Source organism: Plecotus auritus (assembly GCF_963455305.1).
Source record: "Plecotus auritus genome assembly, chromosome: X".
NCBI lineage: Eukaryota > Metazoa > Chordata > Mammalia > Chiroptera > Vespertilionidae > Plecotus > Plecotus auritus.
In genome coordinates, this window is record NC_137784.1 from 47,923,008 (window position 1) to 47,949,071 (window position 26,064).

Sequence of the window (26,064 nt, forward strand, 5' to 3'; positions counted from 1 at the left end):
AAATCAGTTAGTTCTGAGAAAAAACAACAAAGCCTGAGGTATCACACTACCTGGCTTCAAATTATATTATAGAGCTATGATAAAACACCATGGTAATGGCAGAAAAACAAGAGTTACAGATCAATGTGACAGAATTGAGATATAAAACAACATGTTTATTAGATAATTTTTGACAAAGTCACAGAAAAACACAGTGGACTAATGAAAGCCTCTTCAATAAATGGTGCTGAGAAAATTGGAAAGCCACACACAAAAGAATGAAATTGGATTACAGTTTGTCCCCATGTGCAAAAATTAACTCAAAATGGATCAAAGATCTAAAAATAATATCTGAATAAATTACATAGAAATAAGCTTAGGAACTAAACTTATGTACTACTGACCTTCATCTTCGAGTACATTTTAAGAACTTGACTCCAAAGGCAAGGGAAGTAGAAGCAAAAATAAATGAATTGGACTATATCAAACTAAAAGGCTTCTGCACTGCAGAAGAAACTGATAACAATACAAAAAGGCAGCTGAACAGATAGGAGATGATATTTGCAAATACTATTTCCATCGAAGTTTTAATACACAAAACATACAAAGAACTTATAACACTTGAAAACAAATGAACAACTCAATTGAAAAATGGGAAGAGGACTTGAACAGGCACTTCTCCCAAGAAGGACATATAAGCAGCCAATATATACATGAAAAGATGTTCAGCCTTACTAGCAGGTATGGAAATACATATCAAAATTACAATGTGATACCACATCACACTTGTTAGAGTGACTCTGATAAAAAGGAAAAGCAGAAACAAGTGTTGGGGAGGTTGTGGAGAAAAGGGAACTGTCATTCACTGCTCGTGGGAATGTTGACTGATACAGCCACAATGGAAAACAGTCTGGCATTTTCTTCAAAAATTAAGAATAGAGCTACCATATGACCTAGCACTGCCTCTTCTGAGTATATACTCCAAAAATTTGACAAAATGTATTCTTAAAGATAAATGCTTCCCTGTGTTCATTACAGCATTATTCATGTTGGCCAAGACACTGAGGCAACCAAGGTGTCCTTCAATACAATTATGTGGCACAGCCTAGGCAGCACAAACTTGCTTTTCTTTCCTCACCCATTCTAACAGTCTAGTAGCGGCAGTGGAGACACCTTCAAACACATAGTGAGGCCAACAACATTAGTAAAAAGGAAATAGCATAGGGAACTTGCAATATCATTTCTTCACCACTCCCACATTTCTTCACCACAGTGATGGTGCTGTTAACTTAGGCAAGCCAGTCACAGAGGGGACACCCACAATCCCAGTGAGTGTGTGGCATATTCCTTAACCTAAGTTATGGTGCTTCACCTCGATCCCAGATGCAAAAATAGTGCTTAATAAGAGAAAAAAAACTTATATTTGAACACCATTCACTGGTAGACAAAAGAAAGTACCTGCCTATCAATAAATGCTCAAAATTGTTGATAGAAAAGTCACCCTCCTATATAATAAAAGGGTAATATGCAAATCAACCAAACAGCAGAACAAACAGTTGCTATGACCCGCACTGACCACCAGGGGGCAGATGCTCAACGCAGGAGCTGCCCCCAGCCCACAGGCCCTGATTACCCGATCAGGGCCTGCCAGCCAATCTCTCGGACCCTTCCCCTGCCCAGCAGGCTCTGATGGTCCAATGGAGAACGGGGAACCAGGAGTGGTGGCGGTGGATGCGGGTGATGCCAAGCCAAGGACCTCAGCCTGCCGGTCACCCCACACACAGGGCGACCCACAGTGGGAGGCGGGGCCAGTGAGCGGGCAGGAATGGCCAACCTCTTGGTCCCTCCCCATGGCCTGCAGACTCCAATCGCCCGATGGCAAACAGGGAACCAGGGGTTGGTGGCGGCGGGGGGCAGGGCTGGCTGCTGGCAGCTGGGGGGCGGGGCCAGCTGCTGGCAGCCAGGGAGGGTGGCCCTGATCGCAGGCCAGGCCTAGTGACTGTACCCATGCACGAATTTCGTGTACCAGGCCTCTAGTATCTAAATAAGAAAAGAGTTCATTACCTCAAATGTGCAGGCAGAAACAATCTATCAAACACGCTGAAAAACCAAGGTTACATGGGAGTACTGAAAGAAAAGTCTCCAGAAACCAAACTCAAAGTTGTAGAATACTGTGACTTAAAAGGACAGAGAATTTATGATTGTAGTTATGAAGAAGCTCAATAACATACAAGAGAACTAGCAAAGGCAGTGAGTTCAGAAAGAAAATTAATGAAGTTTCCCTCCTTTTACCAAAGGGATGGAAACTGAAAAAAACAACCCCCCAAAAATAGAAATTCTGGAGCTGAAGAAATTAACAAATGGGATGAAGAATGTATTAGCATTAGATATAGACCTGAGCACATGGAAGAGAGAATTAGTGGGCTCAAAGATGGAAACCAAGAAATGACTCAGGAGGAAAAACAGAGAGAACTAAGAGTTTATAAATTGAAACAATTCTTCGAGAATTATCTGACTCCAATAGAAAGGGCAACATAAAAATGTTGGATATACCAGAAGGAGAAAAGAGTGAGAACCGTACAGAGAGCCTATTCAAATGAATAATTGATGAGAATTTCTTAAACCTAAGCAAAGAACTAGATCCCTGAATTCAAGAAGCTAACAGAACACCTAATTATTTAGGCTAAAAGACCTTGTTCAAGATACATTATATTAAAACTGTCAAAAATTAATGACAAGTAAAATTTCTAAAAGCAGTCAAATATAAAAAGAGTAACCTAGACAGGAAATCCAATTAGATTTTAATCAGGTCTTTTATCAGAAACTTTATAAGCCAGGAGATAGTGGGATGAAATGTTTAAAATATTGAAAGAGAGAAACCATTGGCCAAGAGTAATACAAGGTGAGGCAAAAGAGGTTTACAGGCTTACAGTTGTGAATAAGGGAAACACAATTTATTATTGTCTTATCATTAATTACTAGAGGCCCGGTGCATGAAATTCATGCACTCCGGGGGGAGGGGTCCTTCAGCTTGGCCTGCGCACTCTTGCAGTCCGGGAGCATTTGGGGGATGTCCGACTGATGGCTTAGGCCTGCTACCTGCTGTCAGACATCCTTAGTGCTGCAGTGGAGGCAGGAGAAGCTCCTGCCACCGCTGCTGCACTCACCAGCCATGAGCCTGGCTTCTGGCTGAGCGGTGTTCCCCCTTTGGGAGTGCACTGACCACCAGGGGGCAGCTCCTGCATTGAGGATTTTCCTCCTGGTGGTCAGTGTGCATCATAGCATCCGGTCGTTCCACTGTTCGGTCAATTTGCATATTAGCCTTTTATTATATAGGATTATACCATTTTCCATATGGATGACCGTTAATCTACTCTGCCACACTCTCTATATTCAGCAAAGTTATGCTTTGGATAGGAAGAGAAATAAAGACTTTCCCAGTCAAAAACAAAAACTGAAACACAGAAGATGGAGAGCAAGAAGACAAAGCCAGTAATGTCCACACTGTTGCCTTTCTCTGTATCCTATAGCAGGGTCCAGAGCTGGGTCCTCCCTCCATCTTTGGAATGCAGACTAGTAATTCATTGATAACAGTTATGAGAGTCCCTGTGAATAGTCAGTACAGCTTCTTTCTTTTCTGGAGGACGCCCATTCCAGAACTGGATCTGTCAGAGCTGGGAAGCCTGGATCTGTCAGATACATCCATCTACAAGGTCAAGGACAGCAGCATTGTCAAAATGATCCAGCAAGCAACTGAAACAGAGCAGGAGAAAAATCCCTGAAGGCGATGCCCTCCTTTAGTGCAGCACCTTCAAGTTCTAGAGAACTCACATTGCCAGCATCCACTCCTTCGAACTGGACTTACTCTAAGGCCAGTACTTTTATCACCCACAGTGCCCTCATTGTCTTCCCTTTCAAGTCTCTTCCTTTCCCTCCTTTTCCCCTATTAATCTTGCTCTCTCCCCTCAATTGTTTTGAGGTGGTGCTGTTAAATCTGCCAGAGCTGTGTCTTATTCATTTGTTCATTCATTTATTGTATCAATTTTTCTCCAAAACCCTCAAGCCCCAAAGCAAAGGGTTTAAGCAACGGAGTACTTACTGTGTCACAAGGATTCCTTATCCCCTCCCCTTATTTATTACAGAAAACAGGCCTGATGGGGGAACCAGAGAGTAGTATAGCCCCATAAAATAAAAGGACTGATTTTTTTTAACCTCATTTTAATCAGATTTTGAGATTGCTCATACCTTCCTAATTTTCTGCTCTAAGTCAATAAATACAGTTTTTCATTCAAGGGTTGATGAATACCTTGTAAGCGTTAATGTGAGATTATCTGGTACAAGACAGTAGGATTTCTAAAAGGTAAGGTGATAACACACTTGCTTTTTTGATTATTCTCCTTCTCTTAGAGAAATTGTGGGTAAAGGTGTGAAACAAGAGGCAATAATGTCTTGGAATCTGAAAATAGGGGAAAGACCTGAATCATTTTAGAAATAGCCAATCTCTCTCATAAGGGTATTTCTTCTTCAAGCCTACTTACTTTACAATTTTGCTCCTAATTAGAGGTTGACAATTCTGAGGAAAATCACTCAATTTCAAATCTTAAAATGCAATCTTGCTGACTATTATAATATTTGGTATGGTTTTGATTCTGTTTCTAAAAGGCATCTGGTTAGGTCCTCAGTATTTTAGATTTGCCTTCCTGCATTTGAGATGTATATTGATCAATGGGTCTCAGGGGAAGTTTTTCACTTATCTTGAGACCAGGAAATGAACAATCATATTCTTACCCTACATCCTGTTCCAACTCCTTACAAAATATTTGATGCTGATTTGTACTCCCATTTAATCATTACTGTAACAAAGATATTCAATCCCAGTAAGGAAAAAAGCTAAGAGAATTTACCTCCACAAGATCTGCATTTCAAGTAATTTTGAATGGAGCAGTTGTACCTGAAACAAAAAGACAAAAGTATGCAAAACTTTGAGTAGGATAACAAAATAGACAGAAGGGGGAAAGTGCAACCTTTTTTTCAAAATAGAGTATCAAACAATTAACTATATTATAAAGGTTAAAGGGGAAAAGTCTATTTTTTATTGCTGACACTATTACAGATGTTCTCCATCCTCCCAACCCTGTACCCTCCTCCACCCAGCCCCCACAGTGCCCACTGGCCTTCACCACATTGTTGTCTGTATCCATAGGCTATAGATATATGTTCTTTGACTAATCTCTTCACCTTATTTTATCCAGTCCCCCACACTCCTCTCCTCAGACAGCTGTCAGTCTGTTCCATGTATTCATGCCTCTAGTTGTACTTGGTCCATTTATTTTGTTAGATTCCACGTATAAGTGAGATAATATGGTATTCGTTTTTTTCTGACTGGCTTATTTTGCTTAGCATAATAATCGCTAGGTCCATCCATTTCTTTGAAAAGGCTAACACCTCCTTCTTTTTTAAAACTGCATAGTATTCCACTGTGTATACTAGTATGTACCACAGCTTCTTTATCCAGTCATCTACTGATGGGGACTTGGGCTGCTTCCAGATCTTGGCTATTTTAAATACTGCTGCTATGAACATACGAGTACATATATTTATTCTGATTGATGTTTCGGGATTCTTAGGATATATTCGCAGACGTGGGTTGGTGGGTCAAAAGGCTGTTCTGTTTTTACTTTTTGAGGAAACTCCATCCTGCTTTCCATAGTGACTATACCAGTCTGCATTCCCACCAACAGTAATATAACTTGATATGTGGTATTGTCATCCCTCCAACTTTGCTCTTTTATCTCCGAATTGCTATGGCTATTCGGGATCTTTTTTTATTCCATGTAAATTTTTGGAGAGTTTGTTCTAGGTCTGTGAAATATGCCGTTGGTATTTTAATGGGGATTGCATTGAATATATAGATTGCTTTGGGTAGTATGGACATTTTAATGATGTTGATTCTACCAGTCCATGAACATGGTATATTCTTCCACTTGTTTATATCTTCCTCTATCTCTTTTTTCAATGTCCTGTAGTTTTCCAAGTACAGGTCTTTTACATACTTAATTAAGTTTATTCCTAGGTATCTTAATTTTTTGCTGCAATGGTGAGTGGGATTTTTTTTTTTTTTTTAGTTTCTCTTTCTGTGAGTTCAATATTGGTGTATAAAAATGCCATAGATTTCTGGGTGTTAATTTTGTATCCTGCTACATTGCTGAAATCATTTATTAAATCTAGTTTTTTAATGGCATCTTTATGGTTTTCTATGTACAATATCCTGACATCTGCAAATAATAACAGTTTTACTTATTTTCCAGTTCAGATACCTTTTATTTTTTCTTCTTGTCTGATTGGTATGGCTAGCAGTTCCAATACTATGTCAAACAGGAGTGGTGAATGTGGGCATCCTTGTCTTGTTCCTGTTCTTAGGGTTTTAGTATTTGCCCATTGAGTATGACGTTGGTTGTAGGTTTGTCATATATGGCTTTCATTATGTTGAGTTATGTTCTCTCTATTCCCACTTTTCTGAGAGTTTTTATCAAGAAAGGGTGTTGGATTTTGTCAAATGATTTTCTGCATCGATTGATATGATCATGTGTTTTTTTACTTTCAATTTGTTTATGTGATGTATCATGTTTATTGATTTGCCAATATTGTACCAGCCTTACATCCCTGCAATAAATTCCACTTGGTCATGGAGTATGATCTTTTTAATGTATTGCTGGATGCAATTTTCTAATATTTTGTTGAAGATTTAGCATCTGTGTTTATCAGGGATATTGGCCTGTAATTCTCATTCTTTAAAGTGACTTTATATGGTTTTGGGATTAGGGTAATGCTGGCTTCATATAAAGGGCTTGAAAACGTTCCTTCCTCTTGAATTTTTTGGAATAATCTGAGGAGGATTGGTGTTCTTCTTTGAATGTTTGGTAAACCTCCCCTATGAAGCCATCTTGACCAGGGCTTTGTTTGCTGGAAGTTTTTAAATACTGCTTCAGTTACATCGGTAGTTCTTGTCCTATTCAGGTTTTCTGATTCTTCTTGATTGAGTTTTTGAAGGTTGTATTTTTCTAGGAATATGTCCATTTCCTCTAGGTTGTTTAGTTTGTTGGAATAGAGCTGTTCGTAGTATTTTTTTAAACAATCTTTTGTATTTCTGTGGGATCAGTTGTTACTTCACCTCTTTCATTTTTGATTTTTTTTTTTAATTTAGGTCCTCTCTCTTTGTTCCTTTGTGAGCCTGTCTAGAAGTTCATCAATCTTGTTTATCCTTTCAAAGAACTAGCTATTAGTTCTATTGATCTTTTGTATTTTTTTGTTCTCTGTGTCGTTTTTTTTGCCGTTCTCATCTTTATTATTTCCTTCCTTATACTTACTCTGGGCTTTTCTTGTTGCTCTAGTTCAGTGGTCGGCAAACTGCGGCTCTGTTTACTAATGAGTTTGCCAACCACTGACCTAGACTCTCGATTCCAATAATTACAGGCTGTTGTTCCTTGTGATTAAGCCCCTATCCCAGTGGTTGGCAAATTCATTAGTCAACAGAGCGGCAAACTGCGGCTCGCGAGCCGCATGTGGTTTGCGAGCCGCAGTTTGCCGACTACTGCTCTAGTTCTTTAAGTTGTAGGCTTAGATAAGTTATTACCAGTTTTTCTTTTATTTTTTTAATTTTTTTTTAGCTAGGGGTGTAGTGTTATGAACTTCCCTCTCAGGACTGGTTTCACTGTGTCCCATAGATTTTAGATTGTTGTGTTTTCATTTTCATTTGTTTCCAAAATGTTTTTTATTTCCTCTTTGATCACTTTGGTAAACCATTGTTTAATAGCATGCTATTTAGCCTCCAAGTGTTTGAATTTTTTTGTAGTTGATTTCTAATATTATGGCATTGTGATCTGAGAAGATGCTTGATATGCTTTCAATCTTCCTGAATTTGTAGAGACTTCGCCTGTGTTCTTATATTTGGTCTATCTTTGAAAATGACCCATGTAGTCTTGAGAAGAATGTATATTCATTCCATACCTTTGGGGTGCAATTTTTTGAAGATGTCTATTAATTCCATCTGATCTAGTGAGTCATTTAGAATTGCTGTTTCTTTCCTGATTTATTGTCTAGAGGATTTATCCAGTGATGTCAATGGTGTATTAAAGTCCCCTATTTTGATTGTATTGCTGTCGATCTCTTCCTTGATATATTCCAGAAGTCTTTTTATGCATTTGGGAGCTCCTGTATTGGGTGCATATATGTTTACCAGAGTTATATCCTGTTGTTGAATTGATTCCTATAGTATTACTAGAGGCCCAGTGTACTAATTTGTGCATCATTGGGGTCCCTCGGCCTTGCCTGTGGGATCGGGCCAAAACAGGTTTTCCCCTGAGGAGTTCTGGATTGAGAGAGGGTGCAGGCCAGGCCGAGGGATCCCACTGGTGCACGATCAGGGCTGCTGAGGGACACGGGAGGTTGGCCAGCCAGGGAAGGACCGCGGGAGGGCTCAAGTGCATGTCCGGCCTGTCTCGCTCAGTCCCAATTGGTCGAACCCCAGCAACAAGCTAACCTACTGGTCAGAGCTCTGTCCCCTGGTGGTCAGTGGACATCAGAGCGATTGGTCGACTGGTCGACTGTCTGCCCCCTGGTGATCAGTGCACATCATAGCAAGTGGTTGAGCCACCTTAGCATATCATTAGTATATTATGCTTTGATTGGTTGAATGGCCAACTGGTCGACCGGGCACTTAGCATATTAGGCTTTTATTATATAGGATTAACTGGCCTTCCTTATCTCTTGGTATGGTCTTCACTTTGAGGTCATTTTTGTCAGATATAATTATTGCTATCCCAACTTTTTTTTTCTCATTTCCATTTGCCTAAAAAATTGTTTTTCATCCCTTCACTTTCAGTCTATGAGACCTTTGTTCTGGCGTGGGTCTCTTGAAGACCATATATATATAATGTATTATTATCCTTTCAGCTACCCTATGTCTTTTGGTTGTAGCATTTCTTGCATTGCTGGCTTGATGGTAATAAACTCTCTTATCATTTTTTTGTCTGCAAAGCTAATGATTTCACCTTGATTTTGAATGATAGCCTTGCTAGATAGAGTATTCTTGGATTCAGTCCCTTGCTTTGTATACTTCATTCCATTCCCTTCTGGCCTGTTGTGTTTCTGTTGAGAAATCAGTTGATGGTCTAATGGGAAACCCCTTATATGTAACTTCCTGTCTCTCTCTGGCAGCATTTAAGATTCGTACTTTGTCTTTAATGATTGCCAATTTAATTACAATTTGCCTTGGTGTCAGTCTTTTCCGATTCATCTTGATTGGGACTCTCTGTTCTTCTTGTACTTGTGTGACTTTTTTCTTCTCCAGGTCAGGGAAGTTTTCTGTCATTATTTCTTCAAATTGTTTTTTATTTCCTCAAACTGGTTTTCTATTTCTTGCTTAGCTTTCTCTCATTCTGGCACCCTTATTACGTTGATATTTATTTTGTGTGTGTGTGTTTGTTTTCCCAGAGCTCCCTTAGGCTCTCCTCCTAATTTAAAATTTTTTTTTCCAGTTGTTGCTCTGCTTGGGTGTTTTTTTCTACTGTGTCTTCTACATCACCCATTCAGTCCCCAGCTTCTTCTAGTCTGCTGTTGATACCTTCTGTTGTGTTCTTTATTGCAGCTATGTCATTCTTCATTTCCTCTTGATTCTTACACATGGTGAATTTCTCATCCAGATGTTTGAGCATCCTTATAAACATTACTCTGAATTCTTTCTCTGACAAATTGCTTGCCTTCATTTCATTTAGTTCTTTTTCTAGTGATTCTTGCTTTTCTCCATTTGGGGATTATTTCTTTGTCATTTCATTTTTGCTATTCCTTTGTAATTATTTTTATGTATTAGATCAAAGTGCTATGCCGCCTAAATTTTTTTGAATTGGTCTTATGTAGTAGATGCTTTGTGGAACCCATTGGTGAAGTCTCTCATTACTCCTGGGTTGGGAGTTTTAGGGAGGTCCCCTACTTGAGATATTTGGGTTCTCCTGATGTAGTTCAAACGTTATTGTTTTGTTCCTGGATGGAGTCTACTCTCAGGGTGTCTGATTATGTGTCTCACCTAACTCCCTACCACATCGTGCCAACTATTGTGGAGGTGCTGACTGAACAACACAAAATACAACATGTCAAGACACAACACAAAGGACAAAACAAAATTGTACACAAGACACCTATAACCCCAATAAAAGTAACCACTGGAGAAAAGAGAATTAGGAAGGAGAAAGGAGAACAAGAATGATAGTGAGAAAAAAAAGTAAAACTATACTGATAAAACACAACAAAACAAATAAACCAAGAAGCACCAACAAAAAACACATAGAAAAAAAAGATGGGGCAGGGTCTGTTGATGCAGAGATTAAATAGATTAAATAAGGTTGAGGAATTGTATGAATAAGGGAAGGACTATGTTTTGGAATAGAGGAGGGAGAAAAGAAATGAGAAGATAGGAAAAAAAAAATACAAAGAAATTTCTTTTTTGAAAAGGAGAATAGAGGAGAGACCAGAAAGGCCTAAATTTAGGAAGTGAAACAAGTTAAAAAAATTTCAGAAGAAAAGAGCAAGAGAGAAAAATATTGAGTAGAGAAGAGAAAGGAAAGAGAAGTGTAAATGGAATAGATGTAGGTAAGTGGAAATTAGATATATGAATAAACCAACAGAGTCTAGAATAATAACACATCAATAAAGCAGATAAAGAATATCCACTTTTAAAAGGGGGGGGGGGAAGAAGGAAATAGAAAACCTAAAGAAAACCTGGAGGAAAGAAAGAGAAGTGAGGAACAATATGGTGCAAAAAAAGGAAAAATAAAATAAGGTAAAATGAAAAATAAAAAAAATAAAAAATTTTAAGTAATAGAAATTTAAAAATAAAAAAGTGAAGTGTTGTTCACTTCAGCCAAATTTTAATGACCAACGGGAGCTGGTTTAGTACCCCACTCTTCTGTTTGCTAATCCTGGGCTTCCTGTTAGGTACTTAAGGTGCTGGCCACTGTCAGGCACTGTGTTTTAGCATTTAGCACCCTGCTTGAATCTCCAAGTGATCCACAGGTCCTCTGCTTGTGTCTGTCTCCACAGGCTTTGGCTGCAAGCAGGTGGGGCCAATCTGCCCTCTTTGCCTGTTTGCCAGCTGTCAGTCTTAATCACTCAAGCATCGGTTTCTGACAGGGCTTTAGGTGGGGTTGGTGATGTTTCACTTTCGTGGAGTAAGATGGGTGTTTTTTTCCTGACCCAGAGCTACTTACTTCTCCACTAGTGACTCAAAATACTACTCTGGCCCTGGTTGGTCAGAGATCGTTGTATGGAGACCAATGGGGTTGGCTAGCAACCTGGAGTTTTTGTCAGTCTGTTTCCCAGAATAGCGAGCCAGATGGCCCCTCTTCCAATTCAGTCACTGGGGGCTCTTTGGGCCTCTGCAGACCTTTAAACTTGGCCTTTGCCTTTGTTTCCTTTGCATAGTTCCAAAAGCAGGCAGGGTGTGGCAGTCTGTATTACCTGCCTTGAGGCTACTCTGAGGGGCTAGCTCTTCAAGGGAGAAATGGCCGCTTAGGTTTGGAAGCTTAAGAATGTCCCAATACCGGACTTCTGGCCACATATCTATGTTCTTCTTCCCTCCCAGCCTCTCCTCAGGCACCTGAAGTTTGTGCCTCTCCCCTTGTGCTGAAGCCTCGGATGAGTGTTTGCAATTGAAAAGTGTTATGTTCTGAGTTTAGCAAATAGAAGCAAAGACAAAACAACCACTATACGGTGGGTTTCTCTCCACCTAACACTGCATTCCTCCTGCCACCTTTTGTAGTGCAGCCTTTTTACTTCAGTGGTCTTAGGTCCAGATTCCCCGGCCACCAGCAGGCATGTGGCTTTTCCTTTCCACAGTTGGATGTTATGCCTGTCATCCAAGGACACGGCTTTGGTGCAATGCAGCTTCCTCCTCACCATCTCGGCCTGCTGTCTGACTATCCCTCTCCAGCCCAGATCCCCATTCCTACTATTCTCTACCCCACAAATCTCACTCACAGCACTATATTAAAAGGATTATATGTCATGATCAGTGGGGTTTATTTCAGGAGCACAAGTTGGGTTCATCATTTACAAATCAATCAGTGTGATACCCAACTTTAACAAAATAAGAGATAAAAAATCATATGATCATATCAATAGATGTAGAAAAATTATTTGGCAAGAAACAGTATGTATCCATTTTTTATTAAAACACATGGCAAAGTGTATATAGAAAGTACCTCAATCTAGTAAAGGCCACATATGATAATCAGCCAGTGTTATACTCCACGGTGATAAACTGAAAGCTTTTCCTCTAAAATCAGGAACAAAACAGCTTGCCCACTCTTACTACTGTTATTCAACATAGTATTGGAAGTTCTAATCAGAGCAATCATACAATAAAAAGAAATAAAAGACATCAATCTACAAAAATCTATTGTTTCTATATATTCACAAGGAACTATTGGAAAGATAAATTCCATTTACAATTGCAACAAAAAGGAATAAACAACAGTAGAAGTGAAAGACATGTATACTAGAAAGTACAAGACACTGTTGAAAACACAAATAAACGGAATTATTCATGGATCAGAATAATTAACATTGTGTAAATGGCCATATTACTTAAAGCAATATACATATTTAATGCAATTCCCATCAAAATCCCAATGACATTTTACCAGAAATGGTACAAAAATTTCCCCAAATTTGTATGGAACCACAAAATATACTGAATAGCCAAAGCAATCCTGAGGAAAATAAAAACAAAGCTGAATGAGGTATCACATTCCTTTACTTCAGATAATACTACAGAGCTGCTTAATCAAAACAGTATGATATTGGCAGAAAAAAACATACATAGACCAATGGAACAGTATTGAGAGCTCCGAAATAAACCCACACATATATGGGCAACTAATTTTCATCAAAGGAGCTAAAAATGTACAATGTAGAAAGGAACATCTTCAATAAATGGTTCTGGGAAAACTGGAAAGCCACATGTGAAGGAATGAAACTACACTGCTAACTGACACCATACAGAAATATAACTGAAAATAAAGACTTGGAAATCAGACCTCAAACAATAAAATACTTGGAAGGAAAAATAAGCACTAAACTTAAGGATCTTGGTCTAATAGGGATTTTTGTGATGTTGACTCCAAAGGCAAGGAAAGTAAAAGCAAAAATAAATAAATGAATACATTAAACTGAAATGCTTCTGCACAGCTAAAGAAACCATCAACAAAACAAAACAAACAAACAAAAACAACCAACCAAGTTGGAGAAAATGAATCTGCAATACCTCCGATAAGTGGATATATAAAGAACTCATACATCTCAACAACAACAAAAAATCTGATTAAAAATGTTTAGAGCTTTTCTAATGAAGACCTACAGGTGGCCAACAGGTATATGAAAAGATGCTCAACATAAGGGACATGCAAATCAAAACCACAATGAGATACAACCTCTCGCCTGTTAGAAATAATAAGTGTTAGAGAGGGTGTGGATAAAAGGGATCTCACACACTTCCAGTGTGAATGTAAATTGGTTCTGCCACTATGGAAAACGGTATGGAGGTTTCTGAAAAAATTCAGAATTCCCTCTTCTGGGCGCCTACCCAAAAAATTTGAAAACACTTATTCACAAAGATATTTGCACCTATATGTTCATTTCAGCATTATTCACAATAGCCAAGACAGGAAAACAACCTAAATGCCCTTCTACTGATTATTGCATTAAGAAGATATGGTAAATATATACAGTAGAATACATCTCAGCCATCAAGATGAAATATTGCCTTTTGCAACAACAGGGATGGATCTTGAGAGTGTTATGCTAAGCGAAATTTATCTGATGGAAAAGTACAAGAACAGTATGATTTCAATCATATGTGAGATTTAAAATAATAAAGCAACAAAAAGCAAATTCAAAGATGCAACAGAATGGTGGTTACCAGACGGAAAGGGGAATAAGGGTAGAGGGGGGAAAATGTAAAAGGGCTCAGATACTAGTATATGGTGACAGAAGGCTAGGTTTTAGGTAGTGAAATCATGATAGTTCACGTATGTTGTATTATAAAGTTACCTACCTGAAATTTATGTAATGTTATTTACCAATTTTACCCCAATAAATTTAATTAAAAAAACAGATACACAGTATAGCTATACAAAAACACTTTCTTTATATCTTTATTCTATAAGTTTTATATTTACTTTTTTTGATAAAAAGGCACAAACACACACATTAGCTTAGGCTGACATGGGGTCAGGGTCATCAGTATCACTGTCTTCTACCTCCACATTTTATCTCACTGGAAGGTCTTCAGGAGCAGTAACACACATGGAGTTGTCATCTTCTATGATGATGGTGCCTTCTGGAACACCTCCTGATGGAACTCCCTGAGGCTCATTTAGAGGAGGTATCACTCTTCAGGAATATATCCATGGTGGTTTGCTTTATTTATTTATTTTTTCATTATAGATTTGCTTGTAAGCACATAATGCACCATGAACATTCCTCTCTTTTAATGAAAATCTTTCATAATCGGGGGTCCATATTTTCAAACTTTTTAAGGAGCATGTTGCTAAACCCTTCGTTGTAAATTTTCTTGGGCGTCCTTCTATTCCTTCTCTAGTTTCGTTTTCTCTTGCCTCTTCTTCAGCTCTGCATTCCTGTTCCTATTCCTACAATTCCTCATCTGCACCTCTAGGAGTTCCTCAATGCCATCATCCACAGACTAGGTTAAAGTTTATCATCTATATCACAGCATTGTTGATTTTGCAATCTTTGCTCTTTGTGTTATGATGGCTATGATGTCTCTAGGCAGTAGGAAATTTTCAGCTCAATTATAACGTTACAGGACCATTGTCATATGTGCTGTCCATCGTTGACTGAAGTGTTGTTATGCAGTGCATAATTGATGTTGTTAATTGATTTTCAAATGTTAAACTAGCCATGCATGCCTAAAATAAAATCCACTTGGTCATGTTGTGTAATTATTTTTATGCATTGTTGGATTTGATTTGGTGAGGATTATAAAAACCTGTTTCATGAGAGATACCAGGTGTACCAGTTAATAATGCAGATTTTTTTTCAATAGATGGAGTTACACATATGTTGATATATATGCGATTTGATATGTATACTATTTTGTTGTATTGACAGCAAGCTTCAAAACTTCATATGTCAAATTTTCTGAAGGTGTTAACATCATAGGTATTTTTACACTTAAAAATGTCAAATTTTGTGCCAAAAAAAGAGCATTTGCAGGAAGTTATAATTCATTACTTTATTTTGAAGAAAAGTGCTGCTGAAAGTTATCGTATACTTTTGGAAGGTTATGGTGAACATGCTCCATCTCAAGATACTTGTGAACGCTGGTTTAAATGCTTTAAAAGTGATGATTTCAATGTGAAAGACAACGTCCAGGTCAATCAAAAAAGTTTGAAGACCAACAATTACAAGCATTATTGGATGAAGATGTGTGTCAAACTCAAAAAACAATTTGCAGGAAGATTAAACGTTGCTCAGCAAACAATTTCTGATCATTTACAAGCAATGGGAAAGATTTTAAAGGAAGGAAAATGGGTGCCACATCAACTGAAGGAAAGACAAATGGAAAACCGAAAAGTCATGAGTAAAATGTTGCTTCAGTGGCATGAAAGAAAGTCTTTTTTGCATCGAATTGTGACTGGTGATGGTGGTCAGTGCACATCATAGTGACCAGTTGCAGTTGTTCGGTTGTTCTGCCATTTGGTCTATTTGCATATTAGCCTTTTATTATATACACTAAGTGGCCAGATTATTATGATCTCTGAACACATAATAATCTGGCCACTCAGTGTGTGTGTGTGTGTGTGTGTGTGTGTGTGTGTGTGTGTGTGTGTGTGTGTATTAGAGGCCCGGTGCATGAATTTGTGTATGGGTGGGGTCTGGCCAGCCTGGCCAGGGGGAGGGGACATGGGCGGTTGTCTGGCCTGCCTGCTGGTCGAACTCCTGGTTGAGGGGACAATTTGCATATTAGCCTTTTATTATATAGGATATACACTGAGTGGCCAGATTATTATGTGTTCAGAGATCATAATAATCTGGCCACTCAGTGTACATTTACCTCTGTCAGGATATGGAAATGTGCCATCACCCCAAATGTGTCCTTTCTGTAACCCATTTGTAGACATACACTCTCTAGACCCCTAGCTGTTAGATGCCATTAATTTATCTTCTACCACTATAGTTTTATCATTTTGAGAATGCCATATAAATCAGTGGTTGTCAACCTTTTGGACCTCATGGACCACCGGTTGGCGACCGCTGATATAAATAGAATCATATAGTATGTTTACCTTTTGATCTGGCTTCTGTCACTCAACACATAATGTTTTTGTTGTGCATCCCAATCATTGAATATATTAGTAGTTCTTTTTTATTGCCTAGTAGTATTCTATATTATGGATGTACTAGAGTTTGTTTATGCATTCACCCACTGGTGAATATTTGGTTTCTTTCCACCCTTTGGCAATTATAACAAGAGTTGCTCTAAACACTCAGGTACACATTTTTTTTTTTTTTTGAACCTGAATTTTCATTTCCCTGGGATAAATACCTGGAAGAGATTGCTGGGTAAATGTATTTTTAACTGTAAGAAACTGCTAAACTCTCTTTCAAAACACTGTTTTTGTCTTCCCACCAGCAATATATGAAAGTTTCAGTTGTTTCACTTCTGTGCCAACATTTGGTCTTGTCAGGTATATAGTACTACCTATGGTTTCAGTATGCATTTTCCTAATGCAGGGGTCCTCAAACTTTTTAAACAGGGGGCCAGTTCACTGTCCCTCAGACCGTTGGAGGGCCGGACTATAGTTTAAAAAAAAACTATGAACAAATTCCTATGCGCACAGTGGGCCCGGGACGAGTTGGCTGCTAAGCAGGACATGCAGCGGCACCCGGCGGGCCTGATAAATGTCCTCGGCGGGCTGCATGTGGCCCACGGGCCGTAGTTTGAGGACCCCTGCCCTAATGTTAATGGTGTTGAATATATTGGCATGTGCTTAGTTGTCATCCATATATTCACTTTGAAGTGTCTGTTCAAGTGCTTTGTCCATGTTTTAGTTGGGCTGTTGTTTTTTTCCCCATTGAATTTTGTGAGTTATTTATGTACAGGTTCCCTCACTATCCCAAAGTAGAGCATTCCTATGAAACCTTTTGTAAGTCAAAATGGCATAAAGCGAAGAATATCCTCTGCTGTCCAAAAGTTCTCATTATGCCACTTGGTTTTACAAAAGATCTACATTAGTACTGTAGCAGCTTTTTTCATAAAAGTGAAAATCCTCTTAGGATTTCTTTCAGTTGGTGAAAACAGGTACTAATATAGGTCTTTCATAAAAGCGAGGTGGCATAACGCAGACATTCAGAAAATGGAAGATACCTGTCCTTATTTCCTCCAAGTCTATAAGCTTGTTTTTTAAATTCCCTTCATAGTGTCTTATAGAACAAAAGTTTTTAATTTTGATAGGTTGCAGTTTATCATTTTATTTTATTTTAGGGATTACTAGGGGCCCAGTGCACGAATTCATGCACCTTGAAAGGAACTGTGGGCTGTGAGGCTCATCCTCCACACCCCGCCCAGCCTCACCCGCTGCAGCCCTTTTCCCGTCTGCCAGCAGCCCCGCTCCTGCTGTCACTGCTCCTATGTGCTGAAGGCGCAGAGCAATTGGGGCCAGCGCCAGCAGCAGGTGTGAGCAGGGTCGGCACCATCAGCAGGTGCAAACAGCGGCTACTGCCCCGATCGCCCCTCAGGAGCAGGGGGAGGTGGAGAAGCCCTCACGGGCAATCATGGCCGTCAGCTGCCACTTGCACCAGCTGATGGCACCGAGCAATCGGGACCGGCGCTGAGTGCTGGCAGCAAGTGTAAGCAGCTGCTCTGGTGCCGCCTGCAGGTGTGAGCGGGGCTGTTGCCAGCAGCAGGTGTGAGTGCCAGGCAGGACTGAGATGCACAGGAGCAAAGAATTTTCAGTAACTACCAGAGGCTTGCCCTGATGACAGTGACCGGCGCCCTGCCTTGGTCTGGTGCCCCTGCTCACCTGCTCCACCATCCTGCCACAGCCAACACTGCCATATTCTGCACTCTGTCGCCTGCTGCTGATGCCGACCATGTTCCGCGCGTGTGCCCTGGTGGTCAGCACACGTCATAGTGACCAGTTGTTCAGTTGTTCTGGCATTTGGTCTATTTGCATATTAGGGTTTTATATATATAGATGCTTTGATTGTATTGTCTGAGAACTGTTTGCCTAACTGAATGGCATTAAGAAGTGTTTTCTTCTAAAAGTTATATTTTCACTTTTTAAATTTAGATCTGTGATTCACTTTAATTCTTGTATCCAGTTTATGTGAAGATTCATTGTTTTTTCCAGTTGTTTCTCTCCTCTCCCTTTTGAATTTCCTTTGTTACTTATTGCTGCTATAACAACTTATCACAAACTTAATAGTTTCAAACAACACAAATTTATTATTTTACATCTCTGAAGGTTATAAGTACAAAATTAGGTTTCACTGGATCAAAATAATGGCATGTGGCAGGACTATGCTCTCTCCAGAGGCTCTTGGGGCAGATCTTTTTCTTTGCCTTCTCCAGCTCCCAGAGATCACCTGCATTCCTTCGCTTGTGGCCCCTTCCTCCATCTTACAGCCAGCAGCTTCTTCTTCAGTCTTTCCTTTGTCCTCTCCATTATGCCATGAAGCCCATCCATTCAGGTTTCTTTTCTAATTTAAATTCCTAATTTTTTATTTGTATTTTGTTTATGTTATTTATTTATTTGCTGAGACATTCTATTTTTTGTTGTTTCAAGCATGCTCATAAATGATCCTTGAACTACTTTTATAGTGGCTACTCTGAAATCCTTGTGAAATAGTTCTGACATTTGTGTTTGTTTACTGTTTTCTCATTCAAGTTGATATCTTAGTAGTTTTTGGTGTGTTGAATGATTTTTTTATTGAAACATGTTTATTTTGGGTACTGTAATGAGATTATGGATTTTATTTAAAGCTGTTTATCAAGCCTCCTGTGACAATGTTCCAAATAGGAGTGAGCTGCTGCCCCAATACTGCAGGTGGAGATGAAAGTCCAGGTTCTCATCTCAGCTTCCATTGATTCCTAGGGAAAGGGACTGCTTATGACTACTTGGTGGTGTAGGAGTTCAGGTTCTTTATATAAGATGAAAGACAAGCTATAGAGTGGGAGAAGATATTTTCAAATCACATATCCAACAAAGACCTATATCTAGAATATACATAAAGAACACTTGAAACTCAACAATAAAACAAACTTAACAATCTAGGTATAAAATATGAAAAAGACATGAACAAATATGTCACCAAAGAGGATAAATGATGGCAAATAAACACATGAAAAGAGGTTCAACCTCCTTGCCATTAGGGAAACACAAATTAAAACTACAGTCTACACTAATAAAAGAGAAACATGCAAATTAACCATCACTCTGCTACACCCATAAGCCACGCCCACAAGCCATTCAGGAGTGAGTATGCAAATTAACCCAACCCATATGGCAGCCGGCCACGGAGCTGGAGCAAGCAGAGGCTTGGGTTGCCCCATCGATGGAGGAAGCCAAGCTTCCTGCCTGCCCTGGCTGGCCCTGGCCTCCGCTCAAGGCTACAAAGTTTCAATTATAGAAGATAAATAAATCCCAACAAAAATGGCTGCGGCCACGGAGAGAGCAGGAGACTTGGCTCTGCTCAAGGCTACAAAGTTTCAATTGTAGAAGATGAATAAATCCCAGATACCAGGGCCTCCACTTGGGTTGCCAGGGGACGTGGCCAGCCTGCAAATCACCACAGGCCCCTCACCCAGGCCGCCCCACACCCCAAGGGAACCCCTACCCTGATCCAGGACACCCTTCAGGGCAAACCATCCGGCCCCCACCTGTGCACCGGGCCTCTATCCTATCTAATCAAAGAATAATATGCAAATTGACCGTCACTCCAACACACTAGATAGATGCCCCCATATGGTCAAAGATGACTGCCCCCGTGTGGACACAAGATGGCCACCACAAGATGGCCATCAGGGGAGAGCAGTTGGGAGTGACCAGGCCTGCAAGGGAGGGCAGTTGGGGGTGACCAGGCCTCCAGGGAAGGGCAGTTGGGGGGGGGACCCAGACCTGCAGGGGAGAGCAGTTGGGGGGACCAGGCCTGCATGGGAGGGCAGTTAGGGGCAAACAGGCTGGCAGGGGAGCAGTTAGGCATCAATCAGGCCAGCAGGGGAGTGGTTAGGGGTTGATCAGGCTGGCAGGCAGAAGTGGTTATGGGCAATCAGGAAGGCAAGTAGGCGTGCAGTTGGGAGCCAGCAGTCCTGGATTGTGAGAGGGATATCTGACTACCTGTTTAGGCCCGATCCTTGGGATCGGGCCTAAATGAGCAGTCAGACATCCCTCGAGGGGTCCCAGATTGGATTGGGTGCAGGCTGGGCTGAGGGACACACACCCCCGTGCACGAATTTCTTGCACCGGGCCTCTAGTATAATAAAAGGTTAATATGCAAATTGACTGAGCGGCATAATGACTGGTCGCTATTATGCTCACTGACCACCAGGGGACAGACACAATGCAGGAGCTGCCCCCCTGGTGGTCATTGCGCTCCCACAGGGGGCGCACCACTCAGCCACAAGCTAGGCTGACGGCTGGTGAGCTCAGCGGCCCGCCTCGGGAGTGCTAAGGATGTCCAGCTGCGGCTTAGGCTTGTAGGCGGACATCCCCCGAGGGCTCCTGGACTGCGAAAGGGCACAGGCCAGGCTGAGGTACCCCTCCCCACCACACACACACACACACACACACACACACACACTCCAAGTGTACAAATGTCATGCACCAAGCCTCTAGTAGCTTATAAATTAATGTTAACATGTTGGTCAATGTGAGGTAGGAATCCTGAAATGACAGCTCTTCTAATGCCAAAGATTTTATCTTTATAAACTGGGAAAATCATTCCAATACTTGAAATGGTTTAATATATAAACGTTCCCATAAATATTAATTTAAGGTAAGTAGTTATACTTTTAAATACATATTTTCATATGATGGATAATTGCTGCTTTTATGTTTTTAGGCCATGAATATTGTGGTTCCTTTCATGTTTAAATATGCTGTAGACAACCTCAACCAGATGTCGGGAAACATGCTGAACCTGAGTGATGCACCAAATACAGTTGCAACCATGGCAACGGCAGTTCTGATTGGCTGTATGTTCGATTCTTTGATCTGTCTACAGGTGTTGACTTTCTTCAAGAGGGTTTAATCATATTTGGGCAGATGACCTTTTCATTACAAACACAATTTAGCATTTTTTATATTGTTTTATGTGAGATTTTTTTGATATGTGGTTTTAAAAATTATTTGTATCATATTTTCAAAAAATTGTGTTAATAATAGTCTCATTCTCCAAGTTCTAGAAAACAATAATATGAAATGAGACATTAAAATTATAGCAACCACTTCTAATAGGCTTCTTATAAGATACCTTTAAAGAGTGAGGCAAGTTAGTTTTTTCTTTTTTAAAAAAAATATATTTTTATTGATTTCAGAGAGGAAGGGAGAGGGAGAGAGGGATAGAAACATCAATGATGAGAGAGAATCATTGATTGGCTGCCTCCTGCACATCCCCCACTGGGGATCGAGCCTGCAACCTGGGCATATTCCCTGACTGGGAATTGAACCAGTGAACTCTTGGTTCCTAGGCTGACATTCATCTGCTGAGCCACACCCGGCTGGGCAGTTTCTTGATGTTGTTTTTATTAGCTGTTAAATAGGAAATAGCTAAATAATGATTAATTGTTGTGCATTAATGCTTTTGCTTTATTAAATTATATCCAATAGCCATGACACAAATCTACAATTTGTAAAGCAGAGAATATGATGCTTTGTGTCCCCATGCATTAAAAAGGACACTTTATGAGACTTAGGAGACTTGAATGGGGCCATGCTTTAGTCCAGGGGTAGGGAACCTTTTTTCTGCCAAGGGCCATTTGGATATTTATAACATCATTTGCAAGCCATACAAAATTATCAGCTTAAAAATTCGCCTGCTATATTTGGTCAAACATTTAGTTAACTCACCCCTAATGCCTTGGGAGGACCAGACCAAATGATTTTGTGGGCCTGTGTGTCCCCAGGCTGGACATTCCCCATCCCTGCTTTAGTCCATGAAGTTGATTTTTCAGTATCTCAATTTCATCATTTGTTATTTGGGGGAATTTAATCAGATCAAAAAGCTCAACAGATACTGTGTATTTATCCACAATAAGGCCATATGGGCTATTGTGTATTAAAAATACCTAGTTGGAAAAAAATCTTTCAACACCTGGGGCATATAGGGGGAATAACATTGAAAGGGATCCATGTTGGTAGAAAGATTGGTACTCACTAAACTAGATGCTTTTTAGATTTCTTTTAGTGTAAGTATTCAGTGATGTATTCATTCATTGTACAAATACTTTCTGGGCCTTTATCATTTTTACATTCCTATGATTCTAATGTTTTTATGCCCCATTTTTTCTTTTGACTGTATTGTTAGATGGTGTATCAAGAGCCGGAGCTGCCTTTTTTAATGAAGTTCGTAATGCAGTATTTGGCAAGGTAGCCCAAAATTCAATACGAAGAATAGCCAAAAATGTCTTTCTCCATCTTCACAACCTGGATCTGGCTTTCCACCTCAGCAGACAGACAGGAGCTTTATCGAAGGCTATCGACAGAGGGACAAGGGGTATCAGTTTTGTTCTGAGTGCTTTAGTATTTAATCTTCTTCCCATTATGTTTGAGGTCACTCTTGTCAGTGGTGTTTTGGTAAGTAAAACAGTTTTCATAAAAAGCTTCTACATTCTCATTAGTAGCTATTTAGTACTTGAAGCTATTGTGGTATTGTGTGTCCATGGTTTGAAAGCACAATACCATGGTGCTAGAGGATTATGCAGTATATTAAAATTATTTACCACAAGCTTCAAGGGACTGTCCAAAATCTTTATCATGTTGTTATTTTTTTAATTTGATTTCAGAGAGGAAGGGAAAGGGAGAGAGAGATAAAAGCATCAATGATGAGAGAGAATCATTGATTGGCTGCGTCCTACATACCCCCTACTGGGGATTGAGCCCACAACTCAGGCATGTGCCCTGACTGGGAATCGAACCAAACCCTCCTGGTTAATAAGTTGACACTCAACTCCTGAGCCATACCAGCTGGGTTTATGTTGTTATTTTAAAGAGCTGTTCAGTTCTACACATTGATCAATAATTTAGCTGGTGCTTGTGATTTTTGTTAGCAGAGATTTTTGTAGAGAACTTTAGACTGGTATGCTTAGATTATCTTGGTTTCTATTCACCATGACATTTTAGACAATTTCATATTTTTAAATCAAAATGTATATACAGTATATATTATTCCTTTCATGGATCTTTGCACTATTATTATCAACATTTGACAGTAACATCAGTGTGGCCTGTGCAGTTTGGCTTTCTTCCCTTGTTACCTAAAGTAGATTTTCTAAAGTATTTTCTTTCTTCCCCAAATAATATTCATTTATTCACCAACATATTTTTTAAAATCTTTTGACTAAAATTTGTTATTGTATATTATAAACTATTTGATAAGAACAGTGACTATTTCTCTTTTCTTCTTTTGCCTTCTTCAGTATTACAAATGTGGTGCCCAGTTTGCATTGGTGACTCTTGGGACACTTGGTGCATATACAGCATTCACAGTTGCCATCACCCGGTGGAGGTAAGGTATTCCCCAGAGGCCAGTCAAGATTCGGAAATTAGTTATGCTTCTTTAACAAACATTTCATGCCTATGAAAATCTTTGTTTTACAGAACTAGATTTAGAATAGAAATGAACAAAGCTGATAATGATGCAGGTAACGCTGCCATAGACTCGCTGCTGAATTATGAAACTGTGAAGGTACTATGTTCAATTATACTTTTCTTCGGCCTTTAAACTGCACTAAGATTTGTTTTGCCATTTAACTTAATATTTACTATAACTTAGAGCTTCAGATTAAGGTAGTATCTTTAGGTGTGATAGAATGATAGTACTTTATTATTTTTCTTTTTTTAAATATATTTTATTGATTTTTTACAGAGAGGAAGGGAGAGGGATAGAGAGCTAGAAACATCAATGAGAGAGAAACATCCATCAGCTGCCTCTTGCACACCCCCTACTGGGGATGTGCCCACAACCAGGGTACATGCCCTTGACTGGAGTCGAACCCGGGACCCTTCAGTCCGCAGGCCGACTCTCTATCCACTGAGCCAAACCAGTTAGGGCTATTATTTTTCTTTTATTTAGAAATTGTCCTTTATTTCCACCTCAATTTTTTTGTGACACCATCAGAAAGTGATATGAGTATGGTTAGCATTTTGATTCAGAATGAACACTAAGCTAATCAATTTAGCATGTAAGTTCTTGGCTTTCTATCCTTCAGAGTGCCTATCATAGTGCCTTCTTTTTGTTTATTTGTTAATTTTTCCATTTAACAATTATTATTGAATGTGTGCAAATCACTAAGTTCTATGTAAAAAAGAATGCTTCATATTTAATCCTTACCCTCCCAGAATTTGTTAATCTACTGAGAGAGTTAAAGTAAGTATGCCGATGGCTATACAAGAAGGCATATTGCAGTGGGGACAATGACAACTGTCAACTCAAAGTTCCAGGGGATATGGGGAAGGTTTGTGAATGAAGTGCCCTTGATGGCTTTTTTTAAGATATGGATTTGTTCGACCGGCGTGGCTCAGTGGTTGAGGGTTGACTTATAAACCAGTAGGTCACTGTTCGATTCCCGGTCAGGGCACATGCCTGGGTTGCGGGCTGGATCCCCAGTGCGGGGCATGCAGGAGGTAGCCAATCAGTGATTCTCTCTCATCATTGATGTTTCCGTCTCTTTCTCCCTTTCCCACCTCTCTGAAATCAATAAAAATATATTTAAAAATAAATAAAATTTTTCTGTACATGAAAGTCTGATAAAAAAGATAATAATCATTTTAAGAGAATAAACTCTATTCTTGTATGTAATTACTATTTTTATATATTTTGTAGTATTTTAATAATGAAAACTATGAAGCACAAAGATATGATGGATTTTTGAAGACATATGAGACTGCTTCATTGAAAAGTACCTCTACTCTGGCTATGCTGAACTTTGGTCAAAGTGCTATTTTCAGTGTTGGTTTAACAGCTATAATGGTGCTTGCCAGTCAGGGAATTGTGGCAGGTAATGGATCTTTGGTTTTAATATTCATGGATGTTTTACTTAACCTTTATAAATAAAGATTAATGAAATTAATTTGTGTATTAGTCTTCATTATAAAGCATATTCAATAATGTGCTTTAACATCCTTGGAGTACTTTCCTTTTTATATCAAAATGTGTTTTCTTGATTGTATAGTAATGTTTTTGTTGTTTTTTTACTTTATTTGGTTTAGCACTACAATTTTAGCACTGGCTCTCTCATTGGTTGGAATTACTGTTTATATATTTTTTGGGCCTACAATCTGATTGTTTAAGGAGTAACTTTTTTTTTTTAGCATCTAAAGTTTCTAATTTCTCTTATTGACCTGAAAATCAGTGTAACTAGTCCAAAGGACTAAAACTCAAGCAATCTTTTCTTTAGAATTACTAGTAACCTTTTAACCTTTCTAATAGTTTTTTATTTGAAAAGTATTTCAAAAATTAATAATGTCTGTGCCTCATTTTTGTTACCTGCCCTTTCAAGTTAGGATTCATTTATTCACTGTGACCTTAATACATGGTTTATCATTTTTTTTTAAATAAATCTTTATTCACATTATTACAATTATTTCTCCTTTTTCCCCCCATAGCTCCCCTCCACCCCTTTCCCACCCCACCTTCTGCCCTTACCTCCCCCCCACTGTCCTCATCCAAAGGTGTATGATTTTTGTCCATTCTCTTCATGAACCCCCCATACCCCTTTCCCCCTGAGAATTATCAGTCCACTCCCTTTCTATGCCCCTGATTCTATTATATTCACCAGATTATTCTGCT

The 26,064-nt window shown here is 39.3% G+C and overlaps 1 protein-coding gene across 1 annotated transcript in view; it reads left to right on the forward strand.

Moving 5' to 3' along the window:
* ABCB7 (ATP binding cassette subfamily B member 7) overlaps positions 1 to 26,064 on the forward strand; it is a 192,424-nt gene that overhangs the window by 115,100 nt on the left and 51,260 nt on the right. The window contains exons 4-8 of the mRNA XM_080652628.1: positions 21,118 to 21,250; positions 22,582 to 22,850; positions 23,693 to 23,781; positions 23,874 to 23,961; positions 25,099 to 25,273. Of these exons, the coding sequence (XP_080508754.1) occupies positions 21,118 to 21,250; positions 22,582 to 22,850; positions 23,693 to 23,781; positions 23,874 to 23,961; positions 25,099 to 25,273 (754 nt within the window). The remainder of the gene's footprint in view (positions 1 to 21,117; positions 21,251 to 22,581; positions 22,851 to 23,692; positions 23,782 to 23,873; positions 23,962 to 25,098; positions 25,274 to 26,064) is intronic.